Source organism: Aquila chrysaetos, chromosome Z (assembly GCF_900496995.4).
Source record: "Aquila chrysaetos chrysaetos chromosome Z, bAquChr1.4, whole genome shotgun sequence".
Classification (NCBI taxonomy): domain Eukaryota; kingdom Metazoa; phylum Chordata; class Aves; order Accipitriformes; family Accipitridae; genus Aquila; species Aquila chrysaetos.
Window position 1 is genome coordinate 3361676 of NC_044030.1, and position 25934 is coordinate 3387609.

The 25934-nt window shown below is 37.8% G+C and overlaps 1 protein-coding gene across 4 annotated transcripts in view; it reads right to left on the reverse strand.

The window, feature by feature from the left end:
* Nucleotides 1-25934, reverse strand: part of ADGRV1 (adhesion G protein-coupled receptor V1) — a 297036-nt gene that overhangs the window by 22200 nt on the left and 248902 nt on the right. For all 4 annotated transcript variants that reach the window (XM_030004616.2, XM_030004613.2, XM_030004614.2 and 1 more), the window contains one exon: nt 17764-17885. In XM_030004616.2, coding sequence (XP_029860476.1) covers nt 17764-17885 — 122 coding nt within the window. The remainder of the gene's footprint in view (nt 1-17763; nt 17886-25934) is intronic.

Genomic DNA, 25934 nt, shown 5'->3' on the forward strand with positions numbered 1-25934 from the left:
CTATATACCTACAAATGTAGTTTAATATAGATAACTACGCACAGGCACAATTGTTCTCTGAACAGAGTCAGCAAGGCAAATTTTAAGATACAGATTAACTTCCATCTTAGGCGTTAGATAACTCTGCTCCACATGGACCTACCTCTGAATTCACATAGAACTACTCAAAGCATATAGATTCAGTTATTTGTAACTGCACTCACAGCCTTAGGTTAAGCTTCATGTGTAATGAATTACTAGATGTAACGCTAGATGTAAAATTAGATGTAAAATTACATTACTAGATATAAAATTTGTGGCAAAGATGATAATATGACTTTTTCCCTCCATTAGAAAGTATAAACATACAATGAAGATCATACTTACCAATGTGAATTAAGGCAACAAAATGCATTTACTTTGTGTCATACTTTAGTTATATGTTACCTTTACTGCAGAAATGGAATGAATGGAGGCTAAACTGAATTTCTTAATTTGAAAGGAATCTAGCAGGAAAATGAAAAAAAGTACCGGTAGTAGCAATCTTTCCAAACTTTGCTGAAAGCAACAGAAAAGGAATTAGAGATTATGATTTCATCTCACATATGAGTGTCACAAATACACCACTTCAGCTTTAGTATGCAAAGAAAATGCTATAATAAAATCCAGTATAAGTATAAAAGGAAGACAAGTTGCTAGTCAAAAAAACATTAAATGGTTGGTAATACGATGGCCTATATAAGAACGTCACCCATGCAAGGCATTTTTATGCTTGGCAAATGGAGTCTTAGCAGGTGTATTACAGGTGTATCATTTATTACTATTAATTCTGAGATAACGGGCAGAATCTGTTCCAAGATTCTATTTATGCATAGTTTCTAAAGGGTCAATAAATCATTAATATATGGTATAGACATGACTATTATATTTTGCAGATGTTATTAAGTGCAGTATTTGTGGTATGGCTGTTTTGATAGTTACAGTCCAACCTGTTAGACTTTAACAGACTTTGTGCAACAAAGCACTTAACAAAGCACCTGTTATTTAGTAAACCTTAATCATACATATGAAAGTGAAGTTTTAACACAAAACAAAACATGACCCAACTGAATGACCAATCCAAAGGCCACTAAGGAAGAGGGTACCTAGAGTCATCACCTGAGCAGTGATACGGAGGAGCCGGGTCAACAGCAGCATAGCAGAGCAAGCAGTGCTGAGCCCAAGCTTGGGAGATTTTCCCCTCATCACTGCGCTCCCTGGCTCTGCATCTCTGTTGACACTGTTATATTACTCTTGGCTCCAAAGCAGATGTGCTTTATGTCCGCTTAGGATTATCTGTGTCATATCACATAGCGGATGCATTTCAAACGGCAGCCCAAAAATCCAGCACTCGTTCTTTAGGGGGGGAGTGACATTTTTTTGTAGAGAAAATAAATAAATATCCTTACACCTTTTTCAGTATTTGTGGAATGTGCTAAAAGGAAGGTTTCACTTTCAATGGCTGATTTTCTATGTTCTTGTTGCATCATCAAAATCAAGATTTTTTCCAGTTTCTAATCAAATGATCCCATATGACATAAGATATGAGTCTAGTTTCACAATGTAGGAGGAGAGGATACAGTAACCTTACACGCTGCTTTTTTCTGGGATTATTTTTGCCCTGTTGCCTTCCTGGGGTCAGCAAGGGACAGCAATGAAGACAGCAGTAATGGTATAGGCCTACGAAAGTAACTTCTGATCCTCTGGCTCAGCAGTGCAGGCAATGAGATTACTCAGTGGGATAGGATGAAGTATCCTACAAAACACACCCAAACCCCAAACTGCAAGACTTTTCCATCCTCTACACAAAGTCTTTGAGTATTGACATGATGACTGATTCTTCTTTTTTATTAAAAATATGACTGAACCATTTAACACCTATGTAAGCACTTTTTTGAAGAGCTACAGTACACAGTATAACTTAGGTTTTATGTGAACAAAGCTAATAAAAATAATCTTTTAATGTACTAGATGGCTCAACCTATACAAGTCACACACAGAAATCTCATTCTTGGCAGAAAGCTGTAACTATGATCCTGGGGTTTATTTATTTTTTCTTTTTGCATTGTTGGTATTGGTACTGTGCAATGAGAAACTTCCAGGCAAGTTAGATGTCACTTAGTGTTAAGTACCGCATTATTTTCTTCTAGTCTATGGATGGCATTTTAGCCATTACAAATAATTTTTACACACTAAGCCAAGCCATGTTAGCAAAACGACTAAACAGTTTGTGCTAATACTCTTTGCCAATGGAAAGGAGGGTGGCAATCTGAAGCAATCCAAAAAGACATGTTTCCAGGAAGAGGAGGGTCTTCATTTAGATTATGCTGAAAATTACCCATCCCACAGCTCCTTCTACTCTCTACTGCTACAGGGATTTAATGAACTAGTAGCACTAAATTTGGCTTCTATTTAGAAAATACAATCCATTTGAAAAATAAAGTACTTGCGGCAATACAGACTAGGAGATTGGTAGTGATGTGGTTTAATAAACTAAGCCCAAACCTGAAATGTAGAAGCCATTAAATTTGCTTCCTATATTAGCAAGTATGCTGGCCCTACACAAGTCAATTATCTTGCCATGGCTTTTATTCCAGCCATCTATAAAACAGTGAGGATAATATCCATCTCAGAAGATTGACAGGCTGGTAATTCATGCTGCTGCAGATCAGACATGGCTGCTTACAGGCCAGGTGAACTATAGAAAAAAGATAGTCATTAAAAAATAATTTATTCTCAGTTTTTCATATATTACGTCAATGTATCCTATTCTGATAATTTTTACAAGCAGAAAATTACTAATTTCTTTACAATATATGAGCTTAAAATTTATATTACATTAGTGAAAATGCTGCATTTCTCAATTTTGTTATTTTCTATATTTTCAAATTTTATAAGTTTGTCCAAATACACCAGATAAAATCTGTGTTTTTCTACAAATACATTTTCTGAGAGGCAAAACTATCAAAATTTGTGTTACTTTAAATACTTCTAAAATTTTGTAAAGGCTACCCTATAGGTGCTTTCTCAGTCAGTTTTCATGGGTCCTAAAGGAAACTAGGACAGTTACATTGTTTTTCAAGGGATTGGGATAATAACTGCAGATGAAATTCAGCACGCATGGCTAGATCTTGGGTAAATTACTTTTTAGACTATTTCTACACTGATTATTACGGAAAACTTCAAGTGGTCCAAGAATCTCATCATGACTCCATGGCCTCACTGCATCCTATACTACTGTAGCCTATGTGAAGAACATCTACGCTGTACTTATTTGCAAAGTAAAGCGCCTCTAGAAATGTGGATACAAATGATTTGTTTGTCCTTCTGAGATAACCTATTTCTCAGGGAAAAATTAAAAAAGATTCTGAGATAGGCAAAGAAATATTGGAATGGGTGCTAGCAGACTTTCTGTTCTCAATGTATGCAATGTCTAGATATTATTTTTTTTAAACCTATGCAGATGGGGACAAGGAAGCAGGCGCGTAAGGACAGCGTTGGTTTTGGGACTAAATCTCAATACAGGTTCAAGGACTGGACTGGATTTCTGCCATGGAAGAAGGGGAGAAGCTTTGGTCCTTGTTGCAAAATGCTCCAGAGCGATGGTCCGTAGTGTGGTTTTAGAGCACAGAAAGAGTCTTTACTCCTTCCTGCCTCAGCTCAAAGGTACCTAGTGTACTTGAGGTTTATTTCAACTTATTCCCATTGTCTCTCATCCTCCCACCATGTAGCACTTTGAATAGTGCAGTGCACTGCCAGTTATGATTTTTATGGACAAACAGTTAAATATCCAACTTGCTCATCTTCTTGATGACCTCCTCTTAGGTCTCTGGCTCCAAAATCTTGTTGCCTGTCTGTCATGCTGGCCTGTTGTTTAATTGCCTGCTTGTACTGCGTGTCCTGCATGTCTATTTCTTGTCTCACATTGGAGTTTCTAGACATTTTAGGGCATAGGACATCTTTTTGTTCTCTGTACAGCATTCAACACAATGGAAGTCTGGCCCATTCATGAACTCTAGAGCACTACAGTTAATACAGAATCATAGTTTCTCAGTCTAAATAATTGCTAGGCATTAGCATTTACTGAGAAGCAAGTATATAGGTACCTAGCTAAAGCAGATGGTCCTAACGTTAACTTATTTCTCAAGACTTTAGCAGATGTTAATCAGCATAAAAATACTGTAATAATGACAAAGCACTCTTTATCATTAAAGGCCAAGCTGCAAGTAACCAGTTTCTAAGATGACTATTAATAATTTTCACTTTTTTATGTGTTAGTTTTTGTTGGGTTTTTTTAGAACACAAAACCATTTCTATTTAATAAAACATTACAGTATAAAGAGCCTAAATACTGAAATGTTATACTGACTGAAAGTAAAGAGAAAGCAGGAACCTCACACGTGTCTGGTGAAGCATCCTCTGGAATCACATTTCTGTCTTTACTGACCACATAAAAACCTATTGGAAACCAGTGTACTAATTTAGGTGCATAGAGGTGGGGAGTGTGACTAACCCTTTTCTTGTTCACTGATGGAAATGAAATGACAGAATTGAAAATAGACCTATAAGCACATATTCCTTTTATGAAGTAAAAATTTCTGTCACATAGGTTGGCCTATTTGGCTAATAATAGGTGGTTACACAAAAGCTAGTGTGAAAATAACAAAGCTTTGCAGGAAAGCAGCAGTCTTCATGGTGAAAATCACTGTTTTCCTGCCACCTTTCAGAAGTCAGGAATGAGAAAAGGTCCTGCAAGAGCTGCTGGCTCCATTCTACTCAGAAAAGAATCACTCTGACTATTACAATGCCAATTCCTCTTTCTTGGAACTGAAAAGTTTAATCCTACAGGGTGTTGGGGCATAAGAAATACCAAACTTTCAAAATTCTCTACTGGGAATGCAGGGTATTTGAGCATGGTTTAGGACAAGTGTTACAATTTTCAGCCTGCTTCCCTGTTACACATTTTTGGAAGCATAATCACAACATTAGGAAGTCTCCAGTAGATCATGTGTTTTATTTACACACACACACACACACACAGAAAATAAGATGATATTCCTCTCAAAACCAAGTCTTCTACTCACCCTCCTTTAAGAAGACATACAAAGAACAAAGAAAAAAATATCAGTGTGGTTCCAGTTTTGCAATCGAGGATCTTTGTCACTAAAACTTTTCATGACTCTGTTTTAATAGCAAAACAACACATCTGAAGATTTAAACAAATAATCAGCTGACAGTATGAGTTGATTTGGTGCTTTTTTTAATCCAATTGACCTTTGTCAAGGCAAAGGCAAAAGAGCAACACTTGACATTTTGCTCAAAACAAAGAAAACATAATTTAGCAATTTTGATCCAACTGTGGTTAGCTCCAGCTTCACAGTTGCTCAACTCTTTCCAGACACAAATGATTTGCAGTCCTGACATGCATTAGAAAGCTTCCTGAGAGAGTTGCTACTAAGTGGTTATATTCAGATCTCACATTTAACTGTTGACATGTTCCTCTTTGGAGAAACAAATCCATCATAAAAAGTCAGTATGCAAAGAAAACATTGGCAACATTACACTTAAATACTTTCAAACAAACTGACTTTGGAATGAATTTATGACAGTACAGTTAACATGTTCCTTAAATTCATGGTCCTTTTGTTAATAGAAGGAAATACTGAAAAATCTCAAAGAATTTAGTGGTATGAGATCCCAGCCACACCCCCTCATACTACCTTGCCTCCTGAGCAGAACTGAGATGTTGGAACTCAAAAAGTTGTTCTGAGTTAGGGCCAACTACAAAAAAGGACTGAAGCCTCTGAAAAATCCCTGCTGAGAGGCAGGATACATTATTTTGTGTGCAACATGACACTAGTGTGATTATACAGCTGCTGGATCAAGGCCAGTATGCACACAGACAATAGATGATTGCTGACATCTGAAATACTCTCAGGCTTCTGAAATAAGTTTTTCAAACCCTTGATCACCACTAATACCTTTTTTCTACTCCTACCATATACAGAATTCATCTCTTGGACCAATGGGCTCAGAAATGTCCACAGGATCCCAAATAATGCATCACCAGTACCTTTTACAGTGGCACTCATATTGCTGTTGGGTACAAGATTAGCATCACATTTGCTTCTTTCAAGCCTGTATCATACTGGTGATTTGCATTTGTCCTGAGATAAAGCAACACACCCATCTCAGTTTGTACTTCTCAGTTATATATAGTTTATCAACTTATAGCAGAAATTCTTTCACTGTTAGTATCTTAGTGCATAATTCTGCACTTAGTGTTGTCAGATCTCATATAATTCCTATTAAGTCATTCCACAGACTAAAAATCATCCATTTCATTGTGTAGGATACATCAGTCCTCTGAATCACCAATAACCCCTAAATTTGTGTAACCAAAAAGCTATATTAGCATTTTGTCTGCCAAGGTTGTAATGAAAATGCAAGTGAAGATTAGTATTGAGATGCAATATTACTATTTTTTTTATTTTTCCCATTTTATTTTTACCATATTTTTCCCTTTACTCTTACTCCTCCAATTTTGTTGTGGCACTGTATCAAATACCTCCCTAAGAGTTGAACAGATTTGCTGCATTTCCTTTATCGGGATTAGCAGATAATGCCTTGGACTACTGGGCCTAACTTCACTACATCCAAGCTAGATTTTATCTTACTTTTAAGTATCTGATCTTTAATTGTAAAACTGATGTCTAACAAACAGGCTTCTAGTGGACAAAATCAAAATATATTTAGTATATAACTGAACCTACATTGTGGCACAAAAAGCTTTTCCTGATGTCTAGACATCTCCCAGCTTTATTTCAGGGATTCTTTGCTTACTCTATTCTAAAACACTTTTGAGTAAAAAAAGCAAGTATCTTTTCATATCATGTCACTGTTTCAAAAAGTCATAGTTTCTTTTGGCAAACTACCTACCTACTCCCCCCCTTTAGTCCTAATATGACCTGTTAGAGTGCACAACAACAATTCTTTAGAAGGAAGCACTTCTAAAAAGAATCCATTGAACAGTTTCTTTCAAGCTAACTCTGTCTTAGTTTGGACAACTTCTAATTCATTGTTTCCTAGGCTAGCAAAATAATTATCAACCATACTTAGAGAACTGTTCTGTCCTCACTGGAAAATAAGCATTTGCAGTTTATGTCCATGTAGATTAATACAAGCAATTTTTTTAAAAAGTACTATAAGAAACAGCTGCCAAGGATTGGTCTCACTGATGGTTTCAAGATGATTTTAACTCTGTCTTGCCCACAATACAGCAGAATTTCACTAGGTGAGAAAACTTACCAGGTGGTCTATTTTTTTAAAGGTTGGAACTCCTACTTAACTCACACTGGTTGCTGTATGCAATAACCTTTTTACCTACATGAGAGAAGTTCCTTCATGCATTATTCTATAAGGACCATATGCTTATGATTGGATTTTCTTTTTCCCAGTCTATAAGGACCGTATGCTTAAATGATGGGATTTTCTTTTTCCCAGTCTTGTACATATTTTTCATACCTCTTCCTGTTCTTTTCTCTTACCAATTCAACAAGTCATCCTATAAATTAAGGCTGGGTCATGGTCTTCTAACTCATATTCCTTCGACAGTCATCAGCTAGATGACATTCCAAAAATCTAAACAATTTCCAACAGTGACACCTGTTTAAAAGGTATTATATGTCAAAGACAAAATAAAATACAAAGAGGGACTTTATATTGCATATAGTACTTCAGAAAACAGTTAATTAATTCAGTCTTTACTGAATTCCTGTTATTTCAGAATGAAATCTTAGCTTATCATGGTTTCTGCATGTTGAGTAATAATGAAACTATGACAGATAAAAGTAGTAATGCCATTCACTCTTTCTTCAGGAGTTGCTTGGAGGCCACTAAAGCTGTATATAAAATAAGAGAATGATTTTTTTTTTTTTTTAACATGAGTTTTACAAGCCCCCAGACAAGGTCTCATCTGTATTTATTATGAAGAAAAGGAGAAAACATCCTTCTCATACTGGTGAAACATCAGGCTTGTGCAATATAGAGGGTTCTTGTGCAGGAAATGTGTGGGTGGAGGAAAAAGGAACAGTTCTTTTCCTAGAGACTATTAAAACTTAACATGCATTTATTTCACAGAAACCTTCAGATCAGCCTTCATAACGTAATGATGTTCAGCATGAAGATATGTATGCATAGAGACCACTCTGCAGTGGTGAAACATGAGAAACGGAATCCACTGCTCCGAAGTCATTCCTAAAGATAGCTAATATTTTACTTAAACTTTCCTGTCTATATAATTTCCAGGTCTTTGGCTTTTATCATCAGCTCTGTAATATTTGATGCTTTCCTAAAAACTCATGACCTCAGTGCCATGTGGCTGCTGGTGTTTGTCTATCTAACATAGTTAATGGGTTGAGAATAGAGTTTCCCACATGTCAAATCATAGAACTACAAGAAAACTGGCTGGATGTGACCTCTGAAGTTCATTCAGTCCCCTCAGAGGGTCAGTCCACTGCTCAGGTCAGTATGGCTTTGTCTAGCTGAAATTTAATACCCTACAGCTGTGGAGATCCCAAACCTCCCTGGGCAACAGTTCCAGTTCCGTACTTCCTCCTAGTGCATTATTTTTCCTAATGTCTAATCTGAACCTCCCATGCCATAGTTTTGTGGCCATGTGCCTTTGTTGTTATTACCTGGCACTATCAAGAGAGTAAAGGGGAAGAGAATGACATGATCATCTTTTTAATTACCTTTCAAATATTAGCATGCTGCTATTACATTTTCCATTGGTGTTCTCCTCATTGGACTAAATAAACCTAGCTCCTTCATCCACTCTTCATAGGACATGTGCTCCAGGCCTCCAAGCACCATGGTAGCCCTTCCTTGAACCCTCACCAGTTTCTCCACACACCTCATAAACTGGAGACTCCAGAACTGGATGGAGTATTCCAAGTGCGGCTCCCTAGGTCTTGAGTAGACAAGCATGATAACTCAATTCGTTGGCCAAATTCCTCCTGGTGCAGCCTGGTATGTGCTTTGCCTGATTTCCAAGAGGAGTTCCACTTCCCCTAGTTATCATCAGCCACAAATTTCCTGAAGTTATACTCTGCCTTCCTAAAATTTGAGAGTGATGTTATCCTTTTCCTTGCCATCACACTTATCCTCAGTCACCATGATTTTTCAAAAATAGGCTCACAACTACATGGCCAGGTCTTTCAGTACTTTTGGACAAATCCCTTTCAGCCCCATGGATCTGGGTCTTACAGCTTCTCTAAGTGTTCCTCTGCCTGTTACTCCCCTGCTGCTTGCTGCCCCTCTCCTTCTCAAATCCTGCCAGTGACTGCAGCAGGCTTTGCCTGTGAAAACCAGTGGGGGATTAAAAAAAAGACATTAAGTACTTCAGCCAATTATAAAGAAACTCATTATTTTCAAGACTTAGAAGCCACACTGTCAACTTCTGAATTCTCTGACCATCAATTAATGGTCTTAGAATAATAGTACAGAATTTAGAAGTCTGGATTTAAAGGCAAAATATAGATTGATTCTACATTATGATTATACTGAGATAATTCTTTTAGCTGAGTTATTGAAAAAAAAAAAGCTATTGATGGTGACACAGAGATTGGCAGCAATGTAAAATGAAAAGGTGGGTGATTTGTTACAGATACCAGATCAAATTGTTTGCTATTTTATTCTCCACATTAAGAAAAGTCAACTCTTATCAACAGAGTTGGAAGAAGAACACACCTGAACCCAAGTCCTTTTCAGTGGATATACTTGACTGATTGCAGCAATATATGTTATAGTTACATTTCTTACTTCTTGCGCACTATGTAATTCTTGCTGTTACTAATGCCTTCTGAGGCGAATGGTTGAAACTGCTTCTTTATGTTCTACCTCAAAAAATTATTAAGAGTGTTTAGAGATTTTTCGTGAAATATATTTTTAACGTAAAGTTCTTCAAGAAGAGCTGAAGGAGCTTCATAGATGCTGGAAGACCTAAAATGTTATTTAATGACTATATTTGTTTTGAAATACACTATAATCATGTTTTTATATTTTAAGTGGGCAACTGATTGAAATACTCTCTAAATGTTTTTGACTGATGATCGGTTGAAAAATCCAGTAAATCAAAGCCCACTTCAGTACATTCTTTCACTCTGTGCTTTTTGCAATTTTATTATGCATTTTTCTGTATACTCTCATCATCACAAACACAGCTCTAGACACAAGCTATTCTCTTCTGACATCAATTTCTCCTATGTACTTAGGAGATATTTAGTTCCAACCTAACAGTGTTCCTTTGTTTACCTGACACTGCACACTTTTTTCTTTGTTTTGCCTTCAGTTATAGACTGATTTTGGGTCCATTACATAAGGACTTGAATAGGTAAAGGGAATATTTTACCGTAATTTCATAAGTCATTACAGTAATCATGTATTAGAGTATGTTTAGGGTGGTAACTAGGACTACAGAGAATTATTCTTTAAGAAGGAAGTAATATCCAGAGAGAAGGGGGTATAAAATTGAATGCTGCATTGTCTTGATTCACTGAATAATCAAGTCACTCAGATAACTTCGTAAGTTTGCATGGCTGGTATAATGTATACCAATGCTATTGCGCAATCAGGATTACATCCCAGAAGTTAGGCTGATGATGTCAAAAAGTGCGAAGTCTCAAAAAGTGACAAGCTTTCTTTATTTGCTTTATATTAGTTCTTTTTACTTGTTTTAAAATAAATGCACATACTGAACAAACTTTCAGGGGTTTTCTATTCCTTTGTTGTTCACTTACTAAACAAGTGAACTGTACTGAGTATACTATTTTCTTTCCTTCCAGGTATAGTGTGTCTGGAAGAGAATCCAAGCCCCCAGAAACAGCATAAGAATATACTTTATTGCACAGACAGCAAATTGCAATGCCTGCTTTGGATATGTATTTTATTTTGCTTCTGGGCTAGTGTATGAATTCTTTGAGTTGTGTTTAGTTATGTTTGGTTTATGCACTCAACCGACAGAAGAGGGTTTGGTTTTGCCTGGACTATTTCTACTTGAACAAGCTGATGTGCTTTTCTTGTTATTCTACTTGTAGTTCACCTTATCCTGGCAATACTATGATGACTTCGTTGTCTTTTGTTGGGCTTATCTGCAGTGTAGAATCACTTTTTGCAAAATCTTTAGGCAGCCTTTTGTAGCCCACCCAATTTACTTGCATCTCATGTCTGTCTAGTATTTGATTTTGTTTGGCTTTGCGTGGCTTCATTCATCAGAACTGCCATATGGGATCATCTAGTCCATCTCTGACTCATCAGGAGGAGAGGCTTTAGGAAGATGACATAAGAAACAGGAAGTGAACCTATTTATAGCAGTGGCCTTCTCAGTGTCCCCTGACTATGTCCCAGTGTTAAATAGTATGTTCTAGGAAAAAACATATTTTTCATTTGCAACTGGTATTGGCATGAGCTTTATAAACCATATACTTGTGTTTATTTTCATTACTGCACTAATATAATGCAATTACAAAACTGTGTACCTTTGTTCTCTTGTTGCTTTCTCAATATGTTGTATTTTTAAACTGTTTTTTTTTTTTTTTTTTGCTTCTAAAACTGTGGCATATTGATTTCTCTTGCTACATTTAGTTTCTGTTGTTCCATACACAGGGTATTCCTCATTATAACATTTTTGGTTTTGCCACTATATCTATTAGTTTTCTTTGATATTTTATCTCCTTTGCTACTTGAGCTAGCCCTTGCTCTCATTCTGGTTTGCCTCTGCTATTTTAATTAATGAAGCTTGGTGAATCACATCAACTCCAGCCAATGCCAGGTTTGGATGTGTACCTGTTCACTCGTTTTCTGTACATCCATATTTCTTGTTAAAGGTACCATGGGCTTTTCAAACATTTGTACCTGAACCCCTGAATCTTCTCTTACTGTAATCCACTACAAATAAGTTGACTTTTAAAAATTGTCATATTAGGCAAGTCAGCCATTTTGCCCAGTTTGGAAAACCATCAGTCAACTCTTACTTCCGTATTTTTCCTGTGTTTCTTGGGAAGATGTATTTTACGTATAACACTGTTGGTCATTATGTGGGCATGAGTCATCCTGGTGTGCTCAAACACAGAACAGGCAAAGACATTTTACCCTTATCTGCATCAGCCAAAACCACCCAAGATCTTCTTGAATCTGTGGTTAATCATGGGATACCTCCCAGTGCCGATTTATTTTTCTCCTGATTTACAATTGCTGAAAAATTGAGTTTTGATACTGTTGATAGGTAACATTCCAGTATTTCATAAAAGCAAGGTTTTGATACAAACTTACTTATTTAAAAAATTAATTAATTTATTCCCAGGACTAGGGTGTGGTGGGGCTTAGCACAAGGTACAGGAAACCACAGAAGGGGTAGCTATGGGGTATCTAATACCTTGTAGTTTGCAGTGTAGATACACCCTAAGTTATAAGATAGAGGGTTGGGGTGTGTAGCGCGGTTTGCTAGAAATATCGCCAAAGAATAATCAGGATTATACTAAGAAAGTTGTCTGCAGGGAAGAGCCTGAGAATGGGTCTGAAGCCTCATCCCAACCCCTCTGCAAACAATGGGAAGAGATCCACCCACTGCCCTGAACTTTGGATCCATCGAACGGCAGATACGCCACTGATGACGTTAGCTATACAAACCAGAAACACCCCCCTAATTGCATGAAAAACACGGCAATTGTTTAGAGGAGTATAGTGTATGCAAAACAGCTTGTGAAATCCTAACCTTTAGAGAGAAGCACATAAAAGAGCAGCTTATTCTTTCACTCCTGACCCCAGCAGATATCTTGTGAATAAGTCCATGAAGGCAATCATATGTAAAGAAAAGAGGTAAAGGTTCCTCTCAGTTTTGCAAGTGAAAAGATGAGGAGCCAAGGCCTTTCACACGAGAGCAGGGAGTACTCTTCTGCAACACAGATGCTGCCTGGGTAGGCTAATCGGGAGCATATTGCTGACGAACTCAAAACATCAGATAGCCCAAACACGCTTCTTACCCTTTTCCTTTCATGCTTTTCTAAATTTATTTTTTACTTTGTAAATCAGCTATTGTCCCCCCCATATGACACTTTGCATGTTTATTCCTGAAGTTACAAAGAAAGGGTTGCTTTCCCCTCCGTGCACTAGAATAGCTCGTACTATAAACTCGTCTCTGATGGGAACTGTTTCCCGCAGGAAGTGCTCGGAAACAATTTGTCCTTAGTAGATGATTTTTCTATCAAGAGCATTTCCTAGGAAATATATGTCCTAAGGCTAAACAACTAAATTGGATAACATGCAATGTCCTTCCAGTCTCCTGAGTTGAATCCATTTGGATATCCAACACGTTTTAATGGGTCACGTTCTGCTTCGTTACACAGTCTGTAGCTCCTGAGCAGCAGGGAAGAGGGTTTCTGTTTCTCATAAACTATTTCATGTTCTCTTTCCTGTTAGGGAAAAGCTCTTAATGAACACCGAATTGCTTTCCAGCTGAAACAGGGCATGTTGTATAACAGAAATGCCCAGCAATAAATGGTAAAACTGCCTTTTATTGCAGAAAAACAGCCTTGTTTTAACAATCATTATCAATTCGGAGAGCTGATAAAGGCATAACGCATGGGAATGAGATGCCAACAGCATGCACTAAAGGACAGCTAGCTCCTCTCAAAATCATTACAAAAATGTGTTATCCTCTGTTAAGTCCCATTTTCCTCTCCCATTCCCAAACAACCGGGCTGAGATAAAGCTTCAAAGGACACCAGAAACGGCTGTCTGTGTCGCGGATGAGCCTGGCTCTGCAGACCCCGCAGGCCAGAAGGAGCTCTCAGCAGGGAGCGTGTGCCCCCCAGGACCAGCCCCTCGTTAGTGGGAGTGTGGTCTGCAAAAGCTTTATAAAGCTATACCTGCTCACAGCAAAACCTTCATTTACTCAGCATCCAGTACTTGTAATATGTAATTTCCTTCTAGACAAGCAGTTTGCATACTGACATGGTCTCTAACTAAGAAAATTCGGTGTATCTGGTTGTTTGATCAAAAGCATAGATTAAGGAAATTTGCAGACTCTTTACCTTGTTCCTTCCCTGTTTTTCATTTCATAGTGCATGTCTGGTCACCTGAATCACACATCAGTTTTTCTGTTTCCTGATTAGATAAATGGTAACTTTAAAACAGGAGAACAATATATGTAGGGTGGTTATTTAAAATGGGGGGGTGTTCCAGGAAATGTTTTTTAAACTTGTTTTATTGTAGAGATTTACAAAGCACTGAAGACAATCGCCTACTAAAACAAATATAAAAACTGTAGTACTGTGAAAGAGCTACTCCATTGTTTTTACTGTTCTCAGGTTACCCAACACTAAAAAGGTATATTTTTCTTTTATATATTTGGTAACTTCATACTTTATGCGTTATTTGTATACTATTTGCATGTATTTGTATACATGATTTGGTAACTTCATACTTCATACATAATTTCCAATATCTAGTAATAAAAGGTAGTGGATACTGTAATAATTACATTTTATGTCTGAAAATTCCAGCAAAGGATAAAAAATGTTTTTAAAATGTGAAGTGTGGGGTTCTTGAGCTCTTCATAGCTGGAAGGAAAAGTTTTTATTTACTACTGTTTGAGTTGGAGTTCCAGACCTGCACATTTTAATTTAAAATATTGAACAAGAAGAGATTACACATTTGAAATTTTTTTGCATTTCCTTTCAATAAAGTAACATTTATTTTATATTTGAGGCTTTACAGACTCTCTAGAGCTAGGAATAACAAAAATAACTGATTTCTCCTTTTGATGTGGAAGCTCAATATTGATGTAATTTGAATAGAGATGCTGCAGTATCTTCTGCAGGCCTGTTAACATCTACAGTTATTGCCCAGATATTACCATCTATCATTAGGGCAAGAAGCCAAATGAATTGATCCCAATACAAAAGAGACGATATCTATTGGTGAAGCAGTTGCTCGTGCTGGCAGAGAGTTAAAGGAAGGATTATGGTCAGAAGGGTAATGCAGGCAGTTTAGCATTATGACAAGTTTGAAAATAAGGCTGTGCTACATGCATGGAGTTGCACAGCAATGACAACAACATAAGGCAAGCCAGCCAGTGGATGGTGAAGCTTGTAGTATTTGGTTTCTTAATTTTTCTTTTCCTAGCTCCTCTGAAGGATTTCAAACAAAGTTTCTTATAAATATTTCCCAGCTGTCTAATTGAGGGTGGAGATGCAAGTGGGGTGATGACTCTGAAAGGTTAGAACTGCACCTGCCAATAGAAGTTATTTGATCTTTGTGCATGACCTGCTGCAGGATACAGCTGACAGAAGAGTATAGCTCTTGATAGTGAAAGTTATTTATGTCAGGGCCTTGAATACCAAAACAATATATACAGAAAAATGTATTCTTTCAGTTGCATGAAATTATGGTAGAAATATTTCTGAAATACAACAAAAAAAGTTGCAGCAGAACACAGAAGAATTATGTACTACCTACGCAAGTCTTATTGGCATTTAACTTTTGGATGGACAAGCAATGCCGATAAGAGACAAGTCAACAATCAAAGAATAGCTAATAAAAGAAAAAAAAAAATTACTTCCTAAAGTTCAAAGATTTAGAGTGCTTGAACGGAAACAAAACTACATAAAGAGCATTAAATTTAACCAACTGAAAAACTTCACGTAGATTGAGAAAAGCAAATACTTCTGGTATCATCTCACTTTTAGCTGGATCTAAACAAAATCCTAATTTTGGAGTCATTCAGTGGTGCATCTCTAATAGCAGTCATAACTTATTATTCTAGGCATGCTTTTATATCTGTGTTTTCCATGTCACCTGCTATCATACTGGACCGCTAGTGCAATAAATCCCCCACAGACCTTGTGGGCCTCATATTTTACACGACTGGCTTGCAACATCCTGTTTTACTTCTTGATCCTATTGCATGAATTGGTGTATTGAAACTGGCAACATTAATTAAAATAACAATAATTCTATGGCCTTGAACTTTACTTGAATAAAATGAAATTTCAAGTTATATAAAGCAGGCTAATATAAAGTCTCTTCTGGCAATTACACAGAAGGTCAACATTCTGGCCAAGAATGGTAATTTTCACAGAATACTCATATCCCTTTTCTATAAATATGCACCGGCAATAAAGAAATTTTATTTTAAAGCAAATATCCATGCATTTTACAGTGCTCTAGCACTGTTTTACCTCTGCCATAAAATTCTCAATTATAATGAATTACCCTTTTCAAAAATTTGTATCAGAGATTGATCTAGGTAACACAAACCCAGATGCATTCTAGTAATAATTCTTTGTAGAGAGACAGTACGGAAGAATATAGAAAATATATATGTATAGCTACAGGTACGTACACAAATGTCACCACACATTTATGCTTTATGTCAGTGCATTAAGTTTCACTATAAAGCTGGAGTAGTTACAGCTGTAGTGCTAAAACTCCCATGGGGGTTTGCCTGTAGTCTGGGATTTTGCAGGGGGAGAGGAAAGGGAGGGAATGTGCTTTGGTACCACTGCCAGTCCTGCAGAGCTGTGGCAGTCTCACTGCAAAAAAAGCAATTTTATGCCTATGCTGCAGACAATTACTAGAGCAAATCTATTCATGTAACTCCACAGAAAAAAAATCATAACAAATGTGAGCCAATGAATAGTTAAATGGCAACATATACTGAATAATCAAATGTATTACAAGGAGAATAAGCTACATTTTTTTCCTTGATTTAAAAAAAGAATTTATATCTGAGATGTAAATTTTGAAAATATTAGATTGCTGCTTAAGGAAACTCCCACCTTTTGAATTCAAATCTAAAATAAAACTGTTTTATGAAAATACAGCTTTTTAATTAATTTTTATTTGATGAGGTATAAAGATTTTTAATTTTGGAAAACAATACATGGTATCACGGATATTTCTGTTATAAAAATGGGAAAGGAATTTGCACACCATAAATTTGGATATATATTTTTTTAATTCCTCTTATTTTCACTGTTTTCAGACATCAGAGGCATTTTACCATCTCTGACATACTAACCTCAGTTCTCTAAACAATTCTGCAAAAAGTGCATAATGGCATTGAATGCACTGTAATGCAATATTGAGTCCAGTGGAAGCACTTACAGTTGTAAAATTTTGCAAACGGCTATTTGCATTTTTTATAATTAATAATCAACACCTAGTGTATATTTGATTTTTTCAATGAAAAGATCTTTGCTTTACTAATATGTACGCTGTATGAGAAAAGCTAAACCTCAAGGCTCACCCCTCATAACGGAAAAAATTTCAGTATTAAGGTTATATAATTTTAAATCTTTGTGGTTTCTTTTTTTATTAGAGTTACCAGATAGAGAAAATTGAAATACTTGGTGTTTTTGCAAACGCTGCAGATATTTCAGTTTTACTGGTATAATTACCTCGGTACCACATTACACACAGAAGCAAGCAATTTTCTTTCCCAGTGTATTAGCTATGAAATTAAATCTATGCAATTATACAGCTATTGTTTCAAAACAATGCATCCCTTGCTTTAATATGCATTCTATATGTTAATTTGAGAAATAAGCAGAGCACACGATTAACACTTCCACCGTGTCACACTGTGTTTCTGGATGGTGAAGCCGAAATGCCAAACACGTTGTGAGCGGTGGAGATGTCCCCCAGCCCTGCAAGAGGACCGAAGGAAAAGGTGCCGGCTCTTACCTGCAGGCTGTTGAAGATGATGAAGAAGACTAACATCCAGAGGTGCCGGTAAGCCATGTGCAGTCCTCCCCACAGCCAGGTGACGGAAATCAGGGCAAATAGGTACAAGACCAAGGGGATCTCTGAAAACCACAAACACAGCATTTCAGCTGGCGCGCCCGGGGAAAAACACTTTTTAAAGCATTACCGATGCAGGACCCGCTTTCGCCGTCTCTGGCCAACCTTGGAGTTCGTTCTCCAGTGATGGGCAGCCCTTCTGCTGCCCCAGCTGGGTGGGGGGGTCCCACAGCTTTCAGGACCCCCCCCCACCTCGGGGCCAGGAGACCAGCAGAAGGGCATGGCCAGCTGGGGGGGGGGACTGGGAGGTGGGGGTTCAGGGGAGCACAGCCCAGCTCAGCAAACCAGGCATGGGTGCTTTGCGGGTGGGAAGAGCACACACGGAGTCAGAAAACATGCTGACCTTGGGGGAAGCACGGGAGAGCTCTTGGCAAGCTCTGGAAATTTTGGGAGGAAAAGGATTTTCAAGAATGGAGAGGAAGCGGAAAAGAACAAAAACATTATCAATACAAAAACTGCCATGGCTCTGGCAGTTTATAGAATTATATAGAAATTATAAGAATAGCTTATTCTCTGATTTGTTGCTACTTTCTCTGCGAGCCAAACATAAGAAGGCATCTGACCCTATAAAACTCCAAGCAACAATCTCCACTCAGTCAAGGACCCCCTCAAAAACAGACTTTGCACCAGTTAACTCCATTCACCTTCAAAAATATGTGCAGAATCCATTCTTAAGCACGCATACATACAGCTGCATTTTATATTCCCTACTGTATTTACAGCATAAAAGATTTAAGGAATGCTGGCAGGAAGATGCCTGCGTGGACAAAGTTTGCAAAAAGGAAAGCAGAAGTTAGCTTTTGCCCTGACCCGCTCCTGTTGCTGACAGCCAGGTACACCACACTGGGCCCCCCCATGTTGACCATATTCATGGCAGACTTCAAAGTCCGTGTTTGCCCAGGTCTGCCCACTTCAGGGTCAGAGGTGCTCAGCCAGGCATTGCCCCTCTCTGCATTAGTCATGCAGCATCAGCAAAGAGTGGGGACACACTTTTGACAGGCATCATTCCAGAAAAGAGCAGTTTGGGATCAATTTAGGCATTTTGTATAATACTGTACAACTAGTAAGTGCCTTCTGAATGCGGGCGATAGCCAAAGTCAAGACTACCTTCCAGTGAGACAGGCAGTAGCTGCTTCAGGGTTATAACTATTGCTTTGGCAGAAATGCGTGTGCATATTTTTTATAAACAAGGGAATGACTTGAAGCAAAGCACAATGTGAGCAGGTACTACGTTCCTAAAGTTTCCCCTATTAAAGCCTAATACCATGCAGTAAAACCTGGGGTGCAAACCTGGGCTGTTCTGCAACCACTGTTTGATAGTATGACATAACTTTTAATGAAGATAGGTATTTCCTTAGTGAATTATAATGAGATACTGTGTTACACATGAAAATTAACATTATGCTAGTGTAGTGGTAACCTAGGACTAGAGGTAACAAAACTGAAATATTAAAATAAACTCAGTTCTTTGGAAGAGTTAGCAAGGCCTTTTTCTGTGGGGAAAAAATAAAAGCAAAAAAACCCTACCTGTTTTTACTGGAAATAACAAAGGCCATTACAGCTTTAAGAAAATCAGATTGCCTAAGTAAAGGTGTTTGAAAGCTCAGCTCTAATCATTGTTAAGGTACTCCCATCCTCCCACTTATGTCTGAGGACATGACATAAATCCTCTCCAGTTTGGCCATTTGTAAATAAGGCTATCCTGTGCATACAGGATTGCGAGCTTGCTTGCGGTGGATGCAGTGCTGTGAGCCCTAGGCAGCTAGGAATTGAGGAGTCATTGTGAGCAGGTATTGGTGCCTTAGAATGGCATTAGATCTAAAGGAGATCTAAAGGATCTGTACATGGCCAGTACATACAACACAGGCCCTGTGGAAGACCCATTCTTTATGAAAAGAAAGCTGGAGGCCAGACTGGATAACCTTGGTTGTCTCAAATGATAATGAATGTCCATTAAGCACCTGAATCACTTCTTCCACAGCAAGGTGAGGTCTGGCCAAAATTTACTAAAGGTCTGAGACTTCCCAAGGATCCCCGATCCAGAACATAACACTAATAATACACGTGTATTTTTCAGAGCAGCACTGGGGAAGAAGATTAAGGCAATATACCTCTGTTATTTGTCTGGGAGGAACTTGATTTTGTTAGATGAAGAGAATGGAAATGCAATGTATTTCTCACACCGCGCTCCAGAGTCACTAGTATCCCTTGCACACAAAGCGTTTCAAAGTCTGTTGGGCAAAATGGAAAAATTCCTTGTGGCTTTGATGGATGTTGAAACAAGTTTTTCTTTAACGGCCACTAATATACATGACCAACATCACAATGCTTTTACAATAATTAAAAATGCAAAGCCCTCTAAAGTACCAGGTAGTACAGTAAAAAGTAGAGCATTAAGTATTTCTCTATTCTACATTGCATACACTAATGAATACAAATACTTACTAGATGTGTACTTAACAATGGTCACAAAAATCCAGCAAAGAACTGGCATCCTCGAAGTTTTTGAGGTTATAATAACAAAATTTAGCAAAATAAAAATTAAGAAAACATACATCAAAAACTACCGCTTTTTGTAAATACAATTCTAAAAGTAAATTCAGTAAATATCTGTAGAGCAACTCAGTAATTTATTTGTGTCACAGATATTAATTTAATTATATCATCTTTTTGTTTAAATCTCAAAATCATGCAAAAAACTTTAGCTGCTTATGAAATTGAACTGATATAATGGACTGGCAACTAATGATCACTAATGCATACAATTCTAGATGCTGTACATAGACCAAAGTGAACAATTAAGAGAATTGTCTCAGGAAGATCTAATAATGATTTGGCTTCTGTATTACTTTGCAATAGAGTTCAACTCAGGTGGGGGCAGGGTAGAAAAGAAAGCAAATTGTGGGAGGACAAACTGCAGACAGTACAACATGCCAAAAGTTAACACCATGATTTCTGCTTTTAGTGCATAAACATCACCTAAGGAAAAATACCATGATATAAATCATAACCTAGCACCTCTAGATTGTTGAAACCATAGATTGCTGAAATAGCTGTTTGCATGAAGCTGAAGGAAATGGAGCAATATGATCTCTAGATGACATACTTCTAATGTACAATGATCTGACTTTATTATCTTCGAGTGTGTGTGAGGCAGAAATTTGATAAATTCACTGCCAGCTCACCAGAATAAAACTGCCACAGGTAAAACCAGAAACAAGCTCACTGAATCTAACAAGGTCTCTGTGGAGCGTATCTTGAGTAATTCTGATAAAAGCTTATATAATGAATGCTACTTGTACAAACATGTCGATTTGTGTATGCATTTGTGGCAGTTTTGGCTGGGGTAGAGTTAATTTTCTTCATAGCAGCTGGTATGGGGCTATGTTTTGGATTTGTGCTGAAAACAGTGTTGGTACCACAGGGATGTTTTCCTTATTGCTGAGCAGTGTTTGCACAGAGCCAAGGGCTTTTCTGCTTCTCCCCCCACCCCACCAGCGAGCAGGCTGGGGGGCACAAGGAGTTGGGAGGGGACACAGCCGGGACAGCTGACCCCAACTGACCCAAGGGATATCCCATGCCATAGGACGTCATGCTCAGCATAGAAAGCTGGGGAAGAAGAAGAAGGAAGGGGGGACGTTCGGAGTGATGGCGTTTGTCTTCCCAAGTCACGGTTAGGCGTGATGGAGCCCTGCTTTCCTGGAGATGGCTGAACTCCTGCCTGCCCATGGGAAGTGCTGAGTGAATTCCTTGTTTTGCTTTGCTAGTGCACATGGCTTTTGCTTTACCTGTTAAACTGTCTTTACCTCAACCCATGAGTTTTACCTTTTTTCCGATTCTCTCCCCCATCCCACCAGAGGGGAGTGAGCGAGCAGCTGCGTGGGGCTGAGTTGCCAGCTGGGGTTAAATCACGATAGCATTGTAACAAGAAAAAAATTCTAAAGATACCTGCTTTTTGCCACATGCTGAATATTCGTACAGTTTACAATTCTGCTTTTACCTTTGCCAGTAACAATTGCTTCATTATCAGTATTGTAAATAGTTAATACAGAGCTAAAACTTTGGCAGCATTTAGCATCTCAGCTGTTTGAATTCTTTTCACCCATTTTGTTCAGACAATTTGTTGTATTTTGATCAAACAAAAGCTCGATAACTAAAACAAACATACCAGAAAATCAGCAACAATTTTTTTTAATTTGTAAAACCAGCACTGCATAAAGGAAAAGGATGCCAATAAATGGGCTTGAAATGAATCAAAATAGACAGTCTAGTTATGTGTGGTTTACTTCATATGGAAAGGAAACCAACAACCCCCTCTCAAACAAACTCAAAGGGTATTTCTGGGCAGATGAACCTTCACTGACATGAATTTTACTCTAAATCCAAGTGCAAGCAGTTGCCTTTAGACATTTCAGTAAACCTTAGCAGATAAAAGACTGCCATGGAGCAGTCAACTCAACATCAGTGTGATGTAACTGAGACACTGTCGAGCAGCTCTCTTGGGTATTACATATTCAAACCAGGCTGGTCCACACTCCTTTTACACCATTACCACACCTTTTTTTAGTACTAGGAATGATGAAAGATTTTATTTAAGCAACAGCCAGTCCACCCACTCCTTAAATATATATATATATGTGTATGTATGCATATATCACCATCCTGACTGTTCATGCCTCTTCCTGAATTATCTTCCCTTTTCCCCAACTACAGGCTTAAGAAACATTGGCAGAGTTGGCAGCTCAATACAGATAAATGCAGCTTATGCAGCTCTAGTTGCAATTTTGCGGAGTTTGAAAACTTACCATAGTCCAGCGTGGTATTTGACCAGGTGAAATTGCATACATTCAATTTATCAAAAAACTAAATGTGCCCACGTTTCTCACTTCTTCCCCATTGCTGAAGAAAGATTATTTTCCTTATTAGCTTATCTATAAAATTTATTTTTCTGCAATGCTTACTGTTCTGAGGGCTGTGGTACATTGTAATCAGTTTTTATGTTAGTTTTACTACAGTAGGAGAGTCCTTAGAGTAAACACAAGATTTTGTCCAGTGATTTACATAATAACGATGCTGGTGAGAATTTGAAAGATAGGCTGCAGTATTTTCATGACAGGTTTGTAGTAGATTACAAAATTCACACACCAGGAAAAGTATTAAAATGATAGAAAAATTCAATTACCTCAAAGGGAACCTAAAAGGAGCTGTACTGGGTATGAAAAAAATGTTTATCTGGCCTCGCCTCCAACAAGGGCCAAAATGTGGCCAGACGGGGTACTTCTCCCAGTAATCGTCCCATTTACAACTCAGGAGCTTCCTGCACCAGACACAGTTTCTTTCTAAACTTTCTAGTAATCTTCAGGGGACTTCTCTTTCACAAACTCATGTTGAACCAATTATGGTGAACTTTGATAATTCAGAGTATCCAGTGACAAGGAACTCCACAGGAATAGCATAAGATTCAGATAATAAAATGCCAGATCACTCAGCTGAAATATCTGTCAGCCCTGCATTTGTGGTTTGGTTTCCTTATAGCAGAAGCAAGAATAAGAAATAGAAGGAAACAAAAACCCTAGAACATTTCCAAACAGCTATGCTTTCACCTACAGTGGCTTTAAATCTGTAACAAAATAAACCCACACAATTTTATATTTCTGAAATAAACCCCACAGAGAAAAGAAAGACTACGGTGACAGTTTTATTTTCTGCTGTGCTGTAAGACACCTGTACTGACCCATGAAGAGAAATAATCTGATGATGAGGCTCATGTGTCTACACCTACACCTACTGCAACCCAAGCAGCAGCTTACTGAGGTCCACAAAGAAGTTTACTACCACAGGACTGTGATCCGGTCAGCCTCTGCATGACTTCTTCAGAAATGAGAACTGCAATGGTTGTCACATCTACATGCCTGAAAGGACTGGAAAAATGGTGAGAAATACTAAATTTTACAACACAGGATGAGACTGCCTAAAATTTATTCATAGCTCGGGCCTGGAATAGATTCTGCCAGTTGAATAGTGCTGGTTCAGACACTGCAGAGAAAGAAAAAAAGAGAAAAGGAGAAATAATTTTCCAGTGTCAAATGCATCCTGTATACTAACTGCCTTCATATGCAGGATACACCTATTTTGGAAAGCATGGCAAGGAGATACGCATCAACCTCTGACCCTGCACCCGTCAGCACTAAGAGCTGTGTGGCCTCTTGGTAGTCCAAGGCTGGGAGGACAAGGAGGAAGGAAACGAAAAAAGTGGAAACAGCTGCAAAGAGGAACAAGAAGAGAATGAAGAGCCTTGTAGTGTTCCCCATCACGATCCACTGTCACACCTTTGATGGTTCACCTAATGGCAAGTTGAAGATTGAGGTGGTTTCGTATATGTCATTGTAATTTCACCTAATGATGGGACAGTTCACACGGCTAACCTCTGTTATCCCTGTGTAGTGCCTACTGATTATGAAAGAATACTTTGACGGTGCCTGCCACAACCTATTTTACCAGGGAGGGAAGCAGCAATGGAAATCCTCCTGCACAATTCTAGTCAACAACTGCCCACGGTGCATAGTAAAAGGTTCTTTAAAAATGCCTTCTTGCTATATATTTTATACTATAAAGTTAGGAAAAAAAATGGATGAACACTTGGGCAGAAAGAAAACCTACTATGTGAATGAACCAAAAACTCAGTTGAACAAAGGCATCAAAACAGAAGTAAGTCATAAGCCCTATGAAACTATGATCAGCTCATTGCTCTGGAGAAAATTTGTAGCACCATGAGGAAAAGTAACTGAAATGAACTAGAAGCACAACACACTGCTTTTATGGATTGCCAGCACTGGAACTCTCTTCAGGACACCAGGATTAGACCCTTCAGGATACCACGTTCAGTCAAGCAGGTGGGTTTTGATGATGTTTTTGCAGTTGGTACCCAGAAAAAAGCATAACTTTTCAATTTGAATTATATATTTCAGAAGATAATACATTATCTTCTTCCTAGAATAGACATATAATTCAAAAGAAAATAAACTTCATATTCTGAAATTGCCAATTTTCTGTTTCTTCTGTCTGTAGAGTTAGAACTACTCCTTAACTTTGTGTATTCAGTCTGTTTCATTACAAAACTGTCAGGTAGCCTACCTGAAGGTTTTCTTCCTTCTGTACCTGATATTAAAGATAAAATTCTCCAGGACAATGAGTCTGAGCAGTGACAAATGTTAAATCAAATAGAAATCAATAAAACTGGAAATTATTAAATAATATTAAAACTCTGAAGTGTAATGCTGAGTATGTTTTTGCAGCAAGCATCTAGATCATTTAACTATGGAAAACAAAGAATGCACTGTGCTTTCATAATGTATCCAAATGTTTGTATTCTCACCACTGTGTTGGCCCATATTATGTCTTTTTCTATTGCCTGAAGTGTTTAATTTTTTTTTTCTAAAAATAGGAAAGTCAATAAAAGAAGCAATTAAATAATATGGCTTTAATGATCTTCTGAGTTTACCTATAAATATTTACTAGGTGTCTTCCCCTTAGGTTGTTAAACGGATAATGCAGTTTTAATTACTTTTAATTGTTCTTGGATAGACATGAAGACCTGCAAAAACCTGAAAGATGTCTACAAATATTTGTTCCTAAATGATTGGGGAGGATGTATTGCTTCACAGAATTTCACTGATTTGAGGGAGACCTAAATTAGTAAAACATTTACAGACTATTGCTTAAGAAGTCATGGGATAAACTTAGCAACAGAACGATGAAAATGCCACGAACACAATTTTTTTTAAAATAAGCTTGAATAACAGTGTTCCAAATCCTGCTGGCTCCATTTTCAATTGCTTTTGACAACTGCTGTAGAAAAGGAGTTTGGTAACAGGATTTTGTGGCCAAAATAAAGAAGCTAACAGATTTCCTCATAGAGTTCAAAGGAGAAAATACCATCACCACCACCACCATGCAATCAGTGACTCATGACAAAGCCTCTGATTCCAGATTGGGAATGTGAGAGATGTGCAGAATTTAACAGTAGCTGATACTGAAGAACAGAAAGGTGGTAG